The sequence below is a fragment of the Rhipicephalus microplus genome, chromosome X (assembly GCF_043290135.1).
Source record: "Rhipicephalus microplus isolate Deutch F79 chromosome X, USDA_Rmic, whole genome shotgun sequence".
Classification (NCBI taxonomy): Eukaryota; Metazoa; Arthropoda; class Arachnida; order Ixodida; family Ixodidae; genus Rhipicephalus; species Rhipicephalus microplus.
Window position 1 is genome coordinate 362,198,426 of NC_134710.1, and position 19,956 is coordinate 362,218,381.

General features: G+C 43.4%; 1 protein-coding gene across 1 annotated transcript in view; it reads left to right on the forward strand.

The window, feature by feature from the left end:
* Window positions 1-14,971, forward strand: part of LOC119161966 (membrane-associated tyrosine- and threonine-specific cdc2-inhibitory kinase-like) — a 101,873-nt gene extending 86,902 nt beyond the window's left edge. Inside the window, exon 13 of the mRNA XM_075879907.1 lies at window positions 14,282-14,971. Coding sequence (XP_075736022.1) covers window positions 14,282-14,323 — 42 coding nt within the window. The 3' untranslated portion in view covers window positions 14,324-14,971. The remainder of the gene's footprint in view (window positions 1-14,281) is intronic.
* The last annotated feature ends 4,985 nt before the right edge of the window (window positions 14,972-19,956 follow it).

Genomic DNA, 19,956 nt, shown 5'->3' on the forward strand with positions numbered 1-19,956 from the left:
ACATGCGTGACATTTAAAACATGACTACATGACATGCTCATGATGCACTTGTGGCCATTTCGCAAGTTTAACATATACCAAATTTGGTATTTCATGACACTAAGGGACGAATAAAGCAAATGACACTTCCAATCATGATAATCATTACTGCATGCTACGCTCATAGTGCGCTCGCGGCCGTTTAGCTGGCTCAACATACACCAAATTTGGTACCAATCGATTGAATGGACAAGACGGTATATGACATGTCCAAACAATATTCATGGCATGGAAGTCATGTACGGCGTAATTTACGTCCGCCCTGTAATATCGGGCTGATTTTAGAGTGATATATCAGCCTTCCTTATTCCTTCGTCGCATATCATCGATTGCGACTGTACTTGATGTCTGACAGTTTCAGTTTTATTTAAAGAGGTCCTGCTACACAAGTTAAGTCTGTTGTTTTCAACGCTTTTAAAACATTGAATTTCTCTGATTTAATCGTGCAAACCACGACGCTGCTAACAAAGCTAGTATAAGTGTTTATGAAAAAGCCAGTTTTTGAACTAGAGCGACGAATAACATATATTTGTGAGCTGAAGGGCTGCTTCACCAGTTGGGAGTGACGACATGAGCCATGCGTCTCGATTGGTTCAACGCGACAAGTCGCGCGTAATACCCATATGGTGCGAGATCGGCCACACTTTTGTTCGCTAAAAACTATGAAAACACTCTTTATGCTTCTTCAGATAATAAAAAATGTTTTTGATATGATTATGCGAAAAAATTGTAAAATGACGCAAGGAGCGCTACACAAGAGCCACCACGCGGTGAGTCATCCGGTTCGTCGATGTAGAAGGTGCGGTGATTGGACGTACGTGACTGAGTTATATGCGGAAAACAATTTTTTTCTCAGCTTTTGCTGGGTTTCTCAATTTTGGTGGCTAAAAAAGTTCATTGCCGTCTATGATTTCGAAAATTGTTTCGGCGTTCATCTCTTTACATGAAGCTGCATGAACTACAGTGCTGTAGAATGCTGGTGAAAAAGCGTCACTAGGCCCGTCTAGAGCAGCTCCGACAGAAAAAGCTTTCTTTCGAAAATTCTTATGGGTATTTGTGGCTTTGCCTATGGGAGTGCAAAAATTGAGTAAATAATGTACTAATGTATCATATATTTAATGCTAGCGTTGTTAAGGAGGTAGACTAGTGCAAATGTTGCATGTCACGTTTAGGCTAACACATTAGAAATGACTGCAAGATTATCCAATAAAATTTTCATGCTCACAAAATTGCCACAGTGTACCGAGTGACACACTTTTTGTGCCTAGGTTGCCTATGGTTCCTATGGCCCCCTGTCAATTTATAAAGAGGGTTCACTTATTCAATGCACCTTTTATATGCAACTACCAAAAGTATTTCAGCCGTTTCGTTGTAGACTTAAATGTTACACCTAAACTACAAAAAAATATTACGTTCTTCATGAAGTTTTTCTAGAAAATCAAATTACCTCATGCACAAGGCCACAGCATGTGCGTGTTGATGTGTACTATTTTTACAGCCTCAGTTTTCACAGTATTAGCACTTTTTGGTTTGGATTGTTGCTAATATCCTGGAGCTCAAGCATACAAAGTTTCATAGAAATTATTTTTGAGAAAAGATACATTGCAGTTGAAAATTTATTAAAAAAACGACTTCAGAAAAACGAATTTTCACGTACGCATGCTGCTTACGGCAGGGGGCGCGTGGCGCGCTTAGGCGCGTCATTTAAATCACTTGAAGTGCCTGCTCGACATAGGGCTTCCGAAGGTTTGTTCCTCAGAGCACAATTAATGTTTTGGCGTCAGATTTGTAAATTCAAATTTTGGGTGTTAATCCCATCATACTCTGCCCATTTCGAATGATTTTGCGCAATTTATAAGCACCCGCGCAAATGCCATAAAAAAAAAACTACTGCCCCACAGTGGGGCAACGCCTAAGATTACATGTACTCAAGATTCGGTGAAGCTGGACAAGCAGTTTTCCAGCAAGGAAACGCGCGGGTGGCGACAAATAAAACAATGTTGCTGTTTTGAACGTGTCTCTCCTCAGAAAAATAATGCGCCATCTTTCGCTAAATGGAACCGTGTGAAGATGCGAAGCAGCGCGTGATAACGCGCACACTGGCGGCGGCGTTGACGCTGGCGCTCGTGGTGGCGTTGCACCGGGGAGAAAACTGAGGATGCAGAAAGGACGTAGTGATAGACTGTTGTTTTCCACAGAAACATGCTAATCGCTGCTAGTAAGCATTGAGAGACAGAACACAACTGAACACAGCGACCCGCTGTTGGAGTTTAGTCATCACGCACGCTGCGAATAGCTATTGCTCAACACCACACACAAAACATCTTTCGTCGGCACTACCTTAGAGGTAAAGATGCAGTGCCTATATATGCGGAGAGGCGAGCGAATGATTGTGCAGTGCGAGCAGTCTTTTTTTTTTTAATCAATATCCCTAGCACATGCTATCTGTGACGGCGTTGCGAGAGAGGGGGAGCGTAGGAGAGAAACCAGGGGGAGGGGATGCGCATGTGCAATGACGGTGTAAATTGAACGAAACTGAGTGCCTAGAAGAGAGCGATTGCAAGCAGGTGTTAGGAACAATACTAAAATAAACTTGGTTTCAAAGCTGCGTATCTCCGCCAACAGAGGATGATAGGCCAAACGGTGGTCGCGAGAAATAACGGCGCGCAATCTGATCTTGCGCTACTCTCGGCGCAACGTCTGCTACGTCGGCGTACCACGGTGGTTCGCTGCGCTGTTCTTCGCGCCAGCTTCCCTGTCGTACTGTTATCGAACTTAACCATTCATCATGTGGTTCCAGTCGACATTGTCACGTCGCTTTTGTGGGCTGAGGTCTCCTAAATAAATTGGCCCAGGCGTGTTCCTCAATGCAAGTTGGATAAAAATTGATGTTCTACATATATTTGCGCTGTCTACATTCAGTTTATCCTTGAAGTAAAGGAAATTCTACGTAAATGAGCATTTTCAGCGTAAAACTATTGTGAGGACCGCTAGCATTTGAACCACCGTCATCTTGCCAAGACATAAAGTGGCCCCAAACCGCTGCAGAAGCCTGAACAAGTTGACTTACTAGAATACAAAAAAGCTCTAGAAAAAAAGTATTCATGTTTACTACTAGTTACACAAAATAAGACTTTCTTCAGAGAACAGTGCCCGTACTTCACACTGTTCATCAGAAAAGTTTTCGTGACGGCTACCAATAGAGAACAGAGTGCAAAATGTTGAAGCAACTTCGCCTCCTTTTTCGCATTTTTCACCTTTTCAGAAAACTCCTAACTGGTTTCTTTGCAAAAAACGAATATTCACGAACAATGCAAGACATACCACTCACGCTCTCATGATGAGAAGTGTAACTCAAATAATGCAGTGGCAGCCACTTTATCTTTTCAAGCACAATCCAAAAGAGGTCATCAACCAGGTGGTTCTTGTAAAAAGCCTCTCGAAAATTTTCTCAATGGTTCTAAATGTAGAAAGTAGGCCATGTAAGGTATGATCTAAGCAGTCTCCTAAAAAAATTCAACTGAAAGAGTGCACCTTCGTTTGGTTTAGGCGCATCTGCTCCAGAGGTACTTGTGCAAGATGCTAGAAGCCTTCTTTGCACGTTGTCACTAATTCAATTTTTACGAAGGTAGCCACAGATGCAGTACACTCATGGTGGGCTACTTACTGGTGCACAGCGCTACACTGAGAAGTTACACCGACATGTACCGCTGTTACCTGCTTTAAGGTTCAGAAAGGAGAACACTGCTATCGAGAAAGTATCCATTGCTGTAATATAAAGGAAATTACCAAAACCTGGTCAGTAAAACATATATATATATATATATATATATATATATATATATATATATATATATATATATATATAAGGCCCATATGCAGAAGAATAACTTCTTCGGTTGCTGCAAGGTTATAAATATGAAAGTAGATGCGCTTTCACATAACAACTGTTTATTGTACCGACGTTTCGACGGGAACCCCGTCTTTTTCAAGGCATAATACTATTTAAACATGTTCCGTGTCTTCTTATAGCCTTTCGAAACAGGAGGGAAGGGGTCAAAAGAAAACTAAAAAAAGGAAAGAAAAAGAAAGAAAAGAAAGAGAGAAAAAAAGAAGAAACAGCGAAACGGGAGGACAAACATTAAATAAAATATAAAAAATCTAGGAGAAGAAGCAAGCTCGACACGGCGTAATTAGAAAGGGGCAGCATTTCAACGGAGTAGGGCAGAGGTAGATGAGCAATTTCATCATTGTCAACAATACCTCCCCCGCACCCACTCTTCCTCAAGTGAGCAGTGAGCCGCCGTTCTTGTATTTCACCTTTCCGTGTAGTCCGCTGGCGGCTCGTTCCTCTTTGAAGTTTAGGACAAGTTAATGGGGAGGGCTTAAGCGCTTCGAGTGTGTGCTGGTGGTGTCGGGAGGAACGAAAAAGCCGGTGATTGAGGCACCGCCATCGATATTCTGTATATGCAATGGCTCCGTGTCAGCGAAGGAACAGAATGTGGGTTAAAAATTAAAGAAGGAAAACTGTACGACATCCGGGACAGTCACCACACAGTTGCGGCTCACTGGGAAGACATGCGTGCATGTATGAAAAAGTTAATGAAACCACCTAGCTGTCAGCTCCTTGTCAGTGAAGGAACAGAATGTGCGTTCTGTTCCTTGTTCTTGTTCTTGTTCCTGGGGGGGGGGGGGGCGACCGTACGACATCCGGGACTACTTATCTGTGCGTTCCGGTTGTGCTTGATGAGGCAAATCATTTCTATGTTGTCAGATGCATAGGCCAAAAGCTTCGTTAGCGGGTAATATTATTGTCGTAATGAAACCGGACTGATTAGAGAGAAGCGTTTGCGTCTTTTAGCGGTCGTAACGCTGACTGAGTGCCTGGGTGTTCATTTATTCCGTATTTTATTGTGTTAAATTTGTAGATAAAATAAGATTCCCGTTGTTCCCGTTCTCTGATTGTTCGAAAGTTCTTTTCTAGAAGTGTAACCCTTATGTCATCAAAGCTGTGGTCTTTTAATGTGCAGTGTTTTGAAAGTGGAAGGCCTGGCAGAGATCGTACATGTGCCCGATGGTTGTTGAATCTAATTCTAAACGGAGTGTCTGTCTGGCCCACGTATTGCTTGTTACATACCCCACATTCCAGGAGGTATATGACGTTGTCTGAGTCACAGTCTAGTGCACCTCTTATCCTGTGCTTAAAATCCGAGTGGGTGCTTTTCGCCACTGTCGTTGTCTGCATGTGTTTGCATACCTTGCATCTGCTTTTTCCGCAAGGGTGACACCCAATTTGAGGTTTCACACCTATCTGTGAATTTAATAAATGATCGTTTATATTTTTCGGCCGTCTGTATACAACACAAGGAGGAGAAGTGAAATTTTTTTATAGTCGCACGCTCTGTTCCAATATGTTAAAGTGTTTTCTTAGGACGTTGTTTATGTTCGGTGGGTTGCTCTTGAAAGTTAATAACAAGTTTTTGTTGCGGTGTTGGTCGGCGTTTCTCTGGTGGTTGAGAAGAATCTGGCGGTCCAGATTTTCAGCTTTTTTGATGGCGTCATCGATGATAGCTGGCGGGTATTCTTGATTAAGGAGTACTTCGCGCATATGTGTGCTGTTTTTGTGGAAGTCCTCGGTGCGGGAGCAGATTCGTCGAAATCTGTGTGCTTGGGAATAGGGAATGCTGGTCTTGCAATGTCGCGGGTGGCAGAATAGGGAATGCTGGTCTTGCAATGTCGCGGGTGGCAGCTTTTGAAGTGCAGGTATTGTTGCTTTTCCGTAGGTTTTCTGTATACGTTAGTTACCAACGCACCATCGTCAACTCGAATGAGTACATCAAGAAAGTTTATTTCAGTGTTAGAGTAGGAGTGTGTAAATTAAATGCTCGAGTAGTAGGAGTAGGAGTGTGTAAATTAAATGCTAAATTAAATAAATTAAATGACGCCATCCGCGCCCTCGGCGGTTGCAGCAAGTGCTGTTCCGCCATCCAAGAAAGACCCACCAACCTCCGGGATGGGGGCCGCGAAGGTCTCGTCTTTTGAGACGAGACCCTCAAAACAAACGCAGCGCTCGCAAGAGCGCGTGTCCAGCGCCTCGCAAGAGGCAATATACACAACACCGAGCTTGAGGGCGCAGCCAGCGCCTAAGAATCGGCGCGACTCTGTCGACCGATCCAAAAAAGAAAAATCTCGTGTCATGGCCCCTGGAAAGGGTCCGTGAGCTTACTTTCCATCCTTGAGCACACAACACAAAACACATCTAAAATGGGCACACAAATACTACAGTGGAATGCCAGAGGCCTATTTAATAACATAGATGACATCAAAGACTTGCTTAATGGCTATCAGCCAAAAGTGTTCTGTGTTCAAGGACCTCATTTAAAGTCGACTCATGTGAATTTCTTAAATCAATATGTGGTTTTTCGTAAAGATCAAAATGGTGGCAATTTCTCTTCTGGAGGTGTGGCCATTATTGCACAAAGAAGCGTAGCATGCCAGCACATTGCGCTACAAAGCTTTCTTGAGGTTGTGGCTGTTCGCGCTATACTATTTAACCATCTTATATCTATCTGCTCGATCTACATAGCTCCTGACGAACCATTCAATAAAACAGAGTTCGAAAAGCTTATTGATCAGCTTCCAGAACCTTATGTGTTAATTGGAGATTTTAATGCTCACAGTTTGCCATGGGGTGATACCAAATGTGATGCGAGAGGTCGTGCAATCGAAAACTTTCTTCTCGCATCTGGAGCCTGTCTGCTCAATAAGGCAGAGCCATTGTACTTCAGTACCACACACAATACACATTAATGCATAGATTTAGCCATTGGGTCACCGTCACTCCTACCTTAATTAGATTGGAAAGTTATTAATAATCCATATGGAAGTGACCATTTTCCAACTATTTTAGTAACAAAACAACGGGATGACCGGCCGTCTTATCCCAAAGAGTGGAACTTTCATGTTGCAAACTGGGTTAACTTCAGAGAGCTATGTACACTACACCTCGAAGAGGTAGACCATTTGGAAGTAGAAGAGATGGCCAACTATAATTCTGAATATGTTCTTACTTGTGGAAAAAGTGCTTACTGTAGTCCAGGAATCATAAGGTTAACCCAAAGTCATGGTAGAATCGGTAGTGTGAAATTGCTAGAAAACGGCAAAACAAAGCATGGAGGACTTTTTCCCGCTGCCCAACAACAGAAAACTTGAAAACCTTTAAAAGTTGCAAAGCGAATGGCAGGCGCGTTCGCCGTATAGCCAAACGGGAAAGCTGGACACGCTATATATCCTCAATAAACTTCTACACAGACGTCAGCAAGGTTTATAATAGGGTGCATAAACTTAAAGGACAAGGCCCAAATCCCTTCCCTTTGGTGAATGACTGCTGTGATACAATAGAAAAACAGGCAAACGCTCTTGGCGAACACTTTGAGAAAATGTCAAGCTCATAAAACTATACCATTAAGTTCTTACGCCACAAAAGCATAGCTGAAAGTGTACCTCTGTTGCGGAACAAGCCTGTATCAGACGGATACAATAAACCACTAACACTATATGAACTGAAGCTTGCCCTTGGTTGCTGTGGAAGTTCTGCTCCTGGTTCTGATACATTTACCTATGAAATGACCAGAAATCTCCCTGATAAAACCCTGAACTGCCTTTTAGCACTTTACAAGAGTTTCAATACCGGGCAAAATACCATCTTCTTGGAAAGAGGCAATAGTATTACCAATCTTTAAACAGGGCAAAGATCCCTCTTCGGTAAATAGTTACAGGCCTATCGCCCTCACAAGCTTCCTACTCAAAGTGTTTGAAAAAAATGATTAACTGCCGCTTGGTCTATTACTTGGAATACAACTGCATATTGGACCCGTGCCAGTCTGGTTTCCGTACAGCTAGATCTACAACCGACAATCTTGTCCTCCTCGAGTCGTATATACATGACGCGTTTGTACACAATCAATACTGCCTGTCTGTTTTCTTTGATCTTGAGAAGGCATATGATACTGCCTGGCAATACGGAATCCTGCAAGATCTACTGTCTTTCGGAATATGTGGCAGGTTGATTACCATCTTAAAAGATTACGTGTCTGAAAGGAAGTTCCGTGTAAGAAATAGGTACTGTGTTATCGCGCACATTTCTTCAAGAAGATGGAGTGCCGCAGGGAGGAGTGTTAAGCAGCACACCATTTATAGTTAAAATGAACTCTCTTCGCTCTGTTATTCCACCTGCGATATCGGAATCTGTATAAGTGGACGACATTCAATTTTTTTTCAAATCGTGTAACTTGACTATATGCGAACGCCAGATACAGTTAGGTGTTAAGCGACTTGCAAAATGGGCTGACGAGAATGGTTTTAAGTTTAGCACTGAGAAGACTACTAGTGTGCTTTTCTCGAGACGACGAGGTGTGCATCCTGACACCTGCATACTAATGAATGGACAAAACATAGTCATCGCGAAAGAACAAAAAATTGTCGGTGTAATTTTTTATTCCAAACTCAGCTTCATCCAGCACATAAAACAGCTGTAGTTAAAATGTCTCAAGACCATGAACCTTTTAAAGATTTTATCGCATCAGTCATGGCGGACAGACAGGCACTGTCTCATATTTCTGTTTCGAAGCCTGGTTCTGTCACGCATAGACTATGTATGCATAGTATATCAGTCAGCTTCTAGGACAGCACTGAAAATGTTGGACCCTGTATACCACTTGGGTATCTGGCTGGCACTTGGTGCCTTCCGTACCAGCCCTATTCACAGCCTTTATGCAGAGTCAGATCAGTGGCCACTAGACTATCAGCGCACGTATCTAGGAGTCTACTAAGCAGTTAAGACCATGTCTCTGAAGCAGCACCCATGCAAAACACTTATGAACGATGTGTCTACTACCCAGTTATACCTAAACCGTCCTTCTATCACCTCATCGTTTCCATTGGCAATAAGACCTGCAGTAGAAAAACTTGCAATTTTTTTTCAATGACTTAGAGGAAAGTGACTATGTCGAACCCATCCCTCCCTGGCAGCAGTGTCCAGTCACTTGTGACTGGTTTTTCAAAGACATCATAGAGGAAAATTGTCCGAGTGCACTCATTGAGCAACATTTCTTGGCCCTTGAACACAAATATCGTTCAACCGCGTTCTTCTCTGATGGCTCAAAGTCTCAAACACCTGTATCTTGTGCAGCCTATGGACAAAAGTTCTCGGACACCAAAACCATGCATACACATACCAGCATTTTCACAGCGGAAGCCTATGGTATCCTGCTTATAATACAACACATTAAACAACGCAAGATACAAAAGTCTATAGTGTAGACAGACTCTTTAAGTGTTGTCAGGGCCCTGTCTTGTGGCAAGTACAGCAAGAACCCTACTTTCAACAAGCTCCTTAACGAAATCTATGCAGCCTACAACCTAAAACTTTCTATTGTTATTTACTGGATTCCAGGTCATTCTGGAATTGCGGGCAATGAAATAGTGGACAAGAATGCACGAGAAGCCACTGGTCGGCAAACCATAGATATAACCTCTGTCCCGGGAGTAGATCTAAAACCTGTTGTACGTAGAGGTCTACGCAACCACTGGCAAGCTGAATGGGACAGAGAAGTCGACAACAAACTCCACCTTGTAAAACGCCAGCTGAAAAAAAGTTATCCCACAAAAACTCAACAGGCAAGCCAAAGTCACTCTAACACGGCTATGAATAGGCCACACTTATGCCACACATACACAACTTTTGAGAGGCACTGATCTACCTACATGTATACACTGTGGAGAGAGTCTAACCATTGTGCATGTCCTCATACAATGTCCTGTGCTTCACCAAGCACGACTGACCCATTTCAGGGAGCTCTATCAATATCATATCGCACTTCATCCAGCGCTGTTTTTATCACTTGATTAAGTGGTTGACCTTAAGAGACTTCTTTGTTATATTGGGAAAGTCAAATTTTCAACCATGATATCATTCCATCCTATCCCCCAGGCTGTGCTTCAAGCGTGAGGTACCGCCTGGTGCATAAAAAGTATGTCTGAGCCTTCGCAGTTCTTGCTCAGGCAAGGACTTCAGCTGCGAGGGTCTTGGGTCTTGCAGACTAATTTATCATCACAGACTTTAGCAAACGAAATGAAGTTTTATTTCAAAGTGACATTCTTTTAAATGCACTGTGTTTTAAATGGTTCGTAGATATTTGCTACACATCATTTGTTTTATTTTTAAACTAATAACCGAAATGAAACCACTTGTACTGGCGCTCTTTGGCCTTAGATGCCCTTGCGCAAATAAAAACTTAACGTAATAATAATTAGAAAACGTTTTCAAAATCAGAAGGGGCATTCAGTATCACTGAGAGACACCGCGAGCAATCATACTTCGTGCAGATGGCTGCAGGTAACCGGAATCTGGTGCACGCAAATAGGCTGCGCCCGTATTAGACCAGGGTTATGTTGGTAGGAGTAATGTTCAAGGAGGACGGTGATTTTGGCGACGTAGAGTGCGCTCCACAGCCAGTGGCAATGCGTAGTGCAGAAGTTTATCTAGCGCGCGATATGGTCGCCCATTTAGTACAACGAGAACGCGGGGTTATCTGCGAAGTGTTCAGGAGGAATGTGGAGCAGTTCGGTGGAAGGCCAACGGTAGCGGCAGTAAGGCCACACGAGATAAGGTTGCCAGACGGGTTCGTCGACAGGAGCCCGCATCGGTACAGGGTACCCAAAAGCTTACAAGCCGAGGTGCGGAGACAGGAAGAGGAGCTGCTCGACTTGGGGTTGTTCTTTCCGTGCGACAGACCGCATGCCCATCCCCTGGTGTGCGTTCCAAAGAAAGACGGCAGCGTGCGACTGTGTGTCGATTTTCGGGCATAGAAAGCGGGGACTGTGGCGGACGCATATCCAATGGCCCATTAGCAACAACTCATAATGAGCGTAGGGAAAGCGAAGTACATAACGCTGCTGGACCTGCAAAGAGGTTATTGGCAGGTCCTCTCAAGTCTTCCTCGCGCCTGCTGAGAGCATTTGCGTCTCATCGCGGACAGTTTGCCTAGACGTAAATGCCCTTTGGGCTTAAAAACGTTGCTCAAACGTTCCAGAGAGCAATGAACGAACTGCTAAGGCCACACAGCGGACGCTGATGTGCATACCGGGACGATATAGCTGTTTTAGCGAAATGCTCGAGTAGCACGCGGAACACCTTGGGTGGGTGTTTGAGACCCTAAAGCGAGTTAACCAGAAGGTCAAGAGGAATAAATGTCTGATAGCTTTTTCATCGATCCGGTATTTGGGACATGTAGTAGGCTCGCGACGGCATACACCCGACCCTGAAAAGTTTGCGGCGATTAAAAGGTTAAAGGCGCCGGAAACTAAAAGAGAACTACGCAGCGTACTGGGCCTGTGTGGCTACTACCGAAGCTAAGTGAATGATTACGTGGAGGTAGCGAGGCCCCTAACCAAGCTAACGGGGAAGCGAATCCCGAGCCAAATTTCGCGGTCCGCGGAAGCTGAAAGGGCGTTTCAGCGGCCTAAAACCACACTGTGTGAGGCAGCAGCATTATCGACCCCCAGATCCCGAGCGGCCGTATTGGCTGTCTACAGACGCGTCCGTGGTCGCGGCTGGAGTCTGCCTGTCGCAACATGCGGAGGATAGTACCGAGATGCCGATCACATTTGCGAGCCACAAGTTCTCTCCAACTCTAACGCGTTGGTCGACTATTGAGCAAGAGGCCTTTTCAGTCATCTGTGGTCTGAGAAGGTATGATTTCCGGCTCTTCGGCGCACAGGTCACCGTGGTATCGGACCACAACCCACTAACTTTTCTCACCCAGAGCACTCTTCCTGGAGCTAAGCCTACCCGTTGGGCCTTGGCGCTGCAATGGTGTCATGTAGCGGTGCAGCACAGGAAAGCCGTCGAGAGTGGCAATGCACACGTGCTCTCGAGGGTGCCTAATGAGTGCTGGGGAGTCGGCAGCGGTGCTCCGAGGTTGAGACCTTAGAGGACTAGGCACGGGGTGGACACTCCTTTAGGTAATAGTGACGCGCGCGTACCTGGAGACACTTGAACAACACCATGCGTCAAATGTGTGTGTCTCAGTGAAGGGTATTTTTTTGGCTTGTGTGTAAGCATGCAGGAGTTATGGTATCCGGGGTTTAACTTGAACAGCACTATGTGCGGAAGGGTGTGTGTGCTTCAGTGAAGTGTTTTTTGCGTATGTGTATGACTAGATGCATGCAGGAGTTTGGTTTTTCTTTGATTTGCCTGCTTTATTTATTGTACATGTACACAGTGACCTCGTGTCGTTTTTTGTTTGGGGGGTGCTTTGTGGTGGCGACCCTTCGGTGGGGTCTCAAGGATTAGAGAGAGAGAATACTGCGCGTGTTGCCGAAATGCTTCTGGCTTTCAGAGAACTGCAAAGTGCGGCTGCAGGGCTTGGTGACGTTCAGCGTCATTTCTTTATGCTGTTGTTACTCGCAAAGCTACATTTGAGTCCTTGCGATAAAACCTTGGGAAGAGCGTGTAAGGTATGGCGTCGCAGGCAAGAGAGTGAGTCTTCTTTGTCACAAAAGGGTGTGCTTTCCAAGGAGGCGGATCTCGGGAAATGATAATCCCGGCATAAGGACGCCCGTTTCAGTAAAAAGATTGCGGTCGGTCGCCGCTTTTAACAACCAGCTGGGTGGTCGCCGACCAGCGTAGTGCCGCCTGGAAACGGGAAGACATCCGGTGCACCCATCCGTCTTGATTTGAGTCCGCGAGATGGCTGTCACGCTGGATAGCGTAGCCATGTCGCGGTAATAGCAGGGGCCTGCAGCCGAACGGCAGCACCATTGTGTGCGTTCGCACAGTTCGCGGAATGTCGTGTGCAGGCCGGTCTTTTCTTCTCTATCTCTCCTACCGAGAGGTCGAGTGCCTGAATAAGAGAGCGAGAGGAGAGGACTGCAACAAGTGTGTTTAGTCTGTACAATAAAAGGACTGAATTGTTTTTGTTGGCCGTGAGAAGAATAGGGAGGGGTAAAGGAGGGGTTAAAATCAGGCTCCCGTCCCCTTGCGCTCGTTCTGGTCGCAGCAAACCGTGCTCTGCACTATCGGCGCGGCCGAGGCAACATGCGACGATTCCAACGGTGAAGAGTCTTGTAAATTTGTACATAAGTTCCTGTATATAAAGTCGAGTTGTTGCAACGTATTGAAAGGCGCTGGTCTCCATCCCTGAACAAGCAGCAGCAGCCACGAAAAGACAAGACGGAAACCATGCAACCAACCTTCCTCTCCCTTCCATAGCAACAGCCACTACGCCGCTGAGAGAGCTCAGTTCAAGGGAACAGAGAGAGTGGGTAGAAGGTCGAGTTTTGCTCATGAGGCTTATTTCTTCTTTCTTTAGTGCAATGAAAGACTAACCGGTCAGTGAGTTGAGTATTGGAAAATCTCGCGAACCATTTGTATTCGGAATTTTCTATTTGCTGCGGTTGTGAAGTCGTTTGCTGAACGTTGCAAACAGTGATTGTTAGAGCACTTTGCATTCGAGCGCGTTGGTTCACTGCGCCTGCGTGCACGCTATGCGCATGCGCCGTGGTTTGATGTGGTACACTGGCGGCCATGACAACAGGACCGTTTCTCACCATGCAACTCCTGTCGTCGTTGAAAGTAGCACAAAATAGAACGGGACTGGGTAATATATATACTTTACATTCAATGCTGTCATACATACCAGTCCCAAGACTACGTACCAAAATATTAAAGCTTCCATAATTCAGTTTCAAGTCACTTCCGTTAAACTGCAAGAAATGATTACTTTTTCTACTTTTAGGCGTGGTCTAAACATATAAATCCTAGTCACACCGCGAAAAAAGAAAGAATTACGGAATTTGGCACTGTATTTCATGGTCAGGACCTACTGAAATGTAGTGGCCACTTGTCGCTCTCTAATATTCACTAGTGATCTCGCACTATTCCTATCAGCATTGATGTTCATACTTATTATATATAAGTTACCTATATATTTCACCACCACTTACTATGCACTTGCTACTGCCGAGAAGAGTACCCAATGTATAACTGAGCATTGGAAACGGTATTTAAACAAATGGGTGTGTTAGTTTCCTTTCTGGAAAGATTGTACGTTTTCTTCATCTCAGTGCGCCCCATTTTTAACATACTGTTCCGCGCTCACTAGCTCTTAATGTGCACCCCTTGTCTTGTTCAACTATGCACTTTGTTACTTTCTTATTACCGCCATATTTTATTTCGCAGCTCAATGAAGGGGAGAGTTCCAGTAGCGAGGACTCGCTGTGAAAGGCGCTGCCCGATCCAGATTTTGCCGACATGTATTTGTTTTGTTTTTATGTTCTTTCAAATTTCAATTTCTGCTTGTTTCATACCAAATTATTAAATGTTTCCACTGCTTTGCCGCCTCAGATTTATGCTCTATACAAGTTGTGTGCACGTCGCGGGTTGGTATCTTTGAGCGCAGATTAATCTTTCATTCAACCTCGCATGCCAGTAATTGAAACAAAGCTGTTGACGGAACATTTGCGCTTAAATTTTTATGCAAGTTTGCAATAAGTTTAATATTTATTGCACCACAATCACTGAGTCATTATGGACAACAATTATTGAGAGTGATGTACAATAAGCGTTTTTGGCTAGTTTTTACTGCGGTTTCTCTGCCTTTTTTACAGTTTGCTTTTATTTTTCAGACACAGCATCGCGAATGTTAAGTGTATAACTGTCAGTTTTATTGTTATTTTATTAAGAATATATCATGAGAGAAATCAGACTGCAAAAGGAGTTTTTTTTAGATTTCATTGTAAATGTAGGAAATGACATTTTTTTATGATATCTTACAATAAAAATGGCTGTACTTTGCCAAAACTACCCTATGCAGTGAATATGCCTGTTATGTGGAAACCAGATGCACAATAAAAAGATTTTAAATACGGATCTGCCTTCAGTACTCATCTGTTGCAAATAAATATCTTTGCAAATGTAACATTAGGCGTCTGTCCATTCGATTCGTTCGAGTACAGAGGAAGGAATTGCACCTTGTGTGTATTTCTTGATTGTTTGGACCACTACAGAGGTCTTGTGAAGAGTGAGCAACTTTGCAACATTTGACTCTGAACGATTTCCTGTCTCAACAAATCTGGTGTCCTTTTATTCGTGAGACCTTGCCTCAAGTTTTCACGGGTATTGTCGATCTGGTCTGAAGCTCATTGCAGACGTTTATTGTGTTTCATGTCTTGATTTATTGAAAAACTTCTGAACAAATTTTAAAATGGCATTGCGTACTAGTGCCTTTTAAAATACTCCGGGTTAAACTGGTCTCGTACCTAAATTGTAAAACCCCAACAGTCCTTCAAGGAGCCCAGCAAAACATTGACCTCACCCTGAAAAGTCTGTCAATCTGTACTTTTCCCTGAAAACGTCAACAGTTTTATCTTAGGGCACGCTGCATGGTACTTTCCGCCAGATATCGAAAAATCTATTGCCGGGCCTTTGGAAAACTACGCAGAATACATGATCGACATGAACCTTGGCTGGTTTCTTGATTGCGAGAATATGCTCATTTATACCTAAAATGTTACCACTATGGAAAAAACAGTCATAACAACTAGAAGTTCATTTCGCAGCTGTACAGCGGTCGTAAAATGAAGGGCAGGCATAGCAAATGTTATGCCAAGGGTCTTGTGAAGGCTTGTGGTTTAAATTGCACCAACAGTATGTAGGCAGTTACAAGTCTATTTTCTCTCAAACTGGGCAGTTGTTTGCCTCATTCGGACTTACAAAAACCTGGTTGAGCATGACATGAATCCTTAATGTTTGCCTTAATGTAACCTTAGGGTAAATTTGTTTCACAGTAAAAGTTCTGACACTGGGCAAGTATTAGCATGACCTTCTTCTCTTTGGTCGAAAACTAGCACCTTGTCCATCAACTGCGGAAGTATACTCGCTACTGAGATCAATCGTTCTGCCTAGAAAAAAACGCCGACTATTGCTCACAGAAGCGAATGGTAGATTCGTTTCTAAACTATGAACGTCGAAATAAAAGAAAAAATAACCTGGATGATCTTTGCACTACAGCAGTATGTATAACAAAGTGAAACGTCCGCTAAAACATAAGTCGGGCTGAATGTGTATTGGTGTGAGTATATAATAATGATAATCATCATAATAGTAGCACTTGTTCATTTCCACTAATACGCAGTTCATGGAGGGAGCGAGAATAAAAGCGACTATCCGCTCGACCAAGTTCTCACCCTCTGTGCACATACAGCAGTGGCGGCAACAGAACATCATAGCTGACAAAAGTACAAAAACATAATCAAAATTAGGAAATATAAAACTTATACAATATAATACTCGCTGTAGAGGGTTGCGCTAACAAAAAATCACACGCACAGTTCAATAAAAATATATAAAGCTTCAAATCAAAAGTGGCAACCACACTGCAAAACTAAACAACCCTCCTTCACGGAGAATGCAGAAGGTATAACGGTGCCGGGCGATTCCGTGAGAAAGAATACAATTATTTTCTTAAGACATAACCTCTTCACCAAATACATGCCTGAGCACAGTTAACAGAAGACAATCCGTCACTCTGTTCAAATGACAGACCTTATTCCGTGACCGAAAAAAGACAATTACCCTCAAGCAAGGCGTTCTTAGTATACCATACGTTATCACAACTAATACAAAAGATGTTTGTATTGTGCCGCAGAGCAGTCTGCTGGTATTTTGCCATACAGTACGGAAGATTTTCTTTATAGTAAAACAATGGTTGTGTACCACAGCTATACCATACAGCCTGCTTGCAAAATACAAAAATGAAAGATTTCGTTTATGTTCTGCGCACTTGTGAATGAATTACTTGTTGTGCTTGACGGAGATTTTTGTTGGCTAGACATGCTGTTAATTTTGTTTCTGTGCACACCTTCATCTGCAAGTAGACACAGGGTTCATAGAATGACTACGACGTACTGTATGTTTCACACAGGTAGCATGATTTTGTGGATTGAATGCAGTCGCTCATGGCTAGCTCCCTAAAGTACCTGTTTGGTATGTACAGAAAAGCAAATTGAACAGGCGTCCAGTTGAACGAAACTCTACAAAACAAACACAAGAATAGAGTATGCAGCAAACACAGGCACAAAGAGCACATGACATGTTCGCAGAAGTAATCGCGGCACTGAAATGACGAAGATGGGACAGGCCAAACATGTACAAGCCTGTCTCGTCCTCCTGATTATACGTGCTACGCTGAACTTTATGAAAGTGTTACACCAATAACGCTAAACATTTACCCGTTATAAGTTCACCCGACATCCTCCCTTTCTTCATTTTTCGTATTCCTTTTTGTTGATTGATATGTGGGGTTTTACGTCCCGAAACCACCACAAGATTATGATAGACGCCGTAGTGGAGGGCTCTGGAAATTTCGACCACCTGGGGTTATTTAACGTGCGCTCAAATCTGAGCCCACGGGCCTACAACATTTCCGCCTCCATAGGAAATGCAGCTGCCACAGCCGGGATTCGAACCCGTGACCTGCGGGTCAGCAGCCGAGTACCTTAGCCACTAGACCACCGCGGCGAGGCTGAATTCCTTTTTGTTGAGCCAATCTGTACATGTGAAAATGTCCCAAACTACATGTGAATCAATTAGTGTAAACAGTTTACTTCGACTTACTATAAATAGAGTTGCATATAGGTGTTCTCATTTATGTAGGTGGCATTCGCAGGATATGTTGGCAACAAGTCAGTGTCAGTGGTTATGTCGTGTCAGTGGTTATAGTCAGTGGCTATGTCGCACCGCACTGAATGTGATCGACATGTGCTCGAATTACGAGAGCAGCTGAAAAAAACTCCATTGTCCGAATAGCTGCAACAATGCAGTATTGCTGGCTACCAGTCACTTAACTGTACACTCACAAGTAGTTTCCGAACCAGCGAGATTGTGCCATGTATGCAAGCATCCGATCATAATATTCAATGCTACCATCTGCATTCCCTGTTTTTATATCTAGATGTATAGAACGTGCAGAGAATAGTCAATAATTATGCCAAGTAGAAGAGTTCATTACAGGTATTCTATAAAATTCATGGGCAAGAATCAGGCACATCACTCAATCCTGTTGTTTAGCATGACAGGTGATAGTGTGCTCGTGAACATACACAGCAAAGTTAGCCATTGACCTCGAAAAATTGTAAGAACTAGGTTTCTGTTTGGTTGAAACAAATCGCATGCAGTAAATACTGTGCAAGTCACTACAACAATAGGAATCATAACGTTGTAAATTTCAAAGTGGGTCGCTATTCTTCACACGATGCATGCATATACAAGAAAGATAACAATGTTTGCTGGAAGAAACAATCAAGTTTTGCAAGTTTTTGCCAAATTCCACTTGCCAGTAGCCCGTTCTACAGAATGGGAACATTATCTTTGCAAAACCAAGTCACGTTTCCGGATCAAAAGCACTCGCCAAAACGACAAATATGTAGAGTACTCTACTAAATCGTGAATTAATTGAACTAAAATCTCTGATAAAAATAGTTTTCAATAGCCAGAAAGAGCCTTTTTACTGTTGTTTATGTGAAGCAATTTTATCTTAGTGAGATGTCACATGAATAAGGGCCACATATTAATGAGTTTAAGAACACAGGGACTGGTTGTGCAGCAACTTCCAGCTATGCTCATTTATAGAAACCATTGCACTTCTCCCTCAAATAAAAGTTGCACTTAATTAACACTTTGGCATGAATCATTGTTCAGTTGGTAGGTAGCATACCATCTGATAGTACTCTGTATACCCTCACCTCATTTCGGAATAGTTTCACGTTGACAACATTAGCTCAAAGCACTTTTCTTCATTAAATGAAACTTTGTACATTACCTCTGAGTTAGCCACAGATGCTTATTTCTGCTACCCGAATAAGCACCTCTTATGGGATGCTTGGCTTACCCAACTTCTGGATTGTGTGGCCCCGCCACGGTGGTCTAGTGGCTAAGGTACTCGGCTGCTGACCCACAGCTAGCGGGATCAAATCCCGGCTGTGGCGGCTGCATTTCCGATGGAGGCGGAAATGTTGTAGGCCCGTGTACTCAGATTTGGGTGCACGTTAAAGAACCCAAGGTGGTCGAAATTTCTGAAGTCCTCCACTATGGCGTCTCTCATATTCGTATGGTGGTTTTGGGACGTTAAACACCACAAATCAATCAATCAATTCTGGGGATTGTGTGGTCAGCACTGCACAGTTCATCAGGACACTTCTGTTTGCTACCTGCAGTACGGAGCGAAAAACTTAGGCATTCAAACAAAAACGAAGCAAGGATGGTGGTAGAATTTTGACCTTCCGAGATGGAGAGAGAAACAAAGGGTGGTGCAGCATAGCATAGTTTTTCACAAGCTACATGCACATGCATCCACTCTTTTCGTTCGGCGCACAAACAGTATAAGACAGTGAATGGTTAGAGGAAACAAGCGGCCACATATTTGAAATCCTCCACAGAAAGCAGAGACACTGCAGGGTTTTACAGCAGGGTTTTACAGTATACAATCTGTGCCAACTATGAAAATTATGCAAAGTGCTGTATTTCGTTACCCCTTGTACACCATTAGTCAATGTAAAACGATAATGCATTGCAATCGCACTGTTCAGCTGGTGCTTTCGAAATTTCTTGAAGTAGCACAGCCAGCAAACTGGTTTGTAGAAATTTAGGTATACCCATTTTAACAAGCACTGCTGGATTCAAGTCGAAGTGACAGCACCAAATAAACCCCCTTATTTGTGGCATGCGAGCTAGGCTAAGCACATCGGCATTTGAATAAAAAAATCAAATATATTTCACTTTCTTGTTTGATCTCTAGAAAAAAATTTTTCGCGTGTCACCTTTTCTCTGATAATGGGTGTTGAGATACAGACAAATAT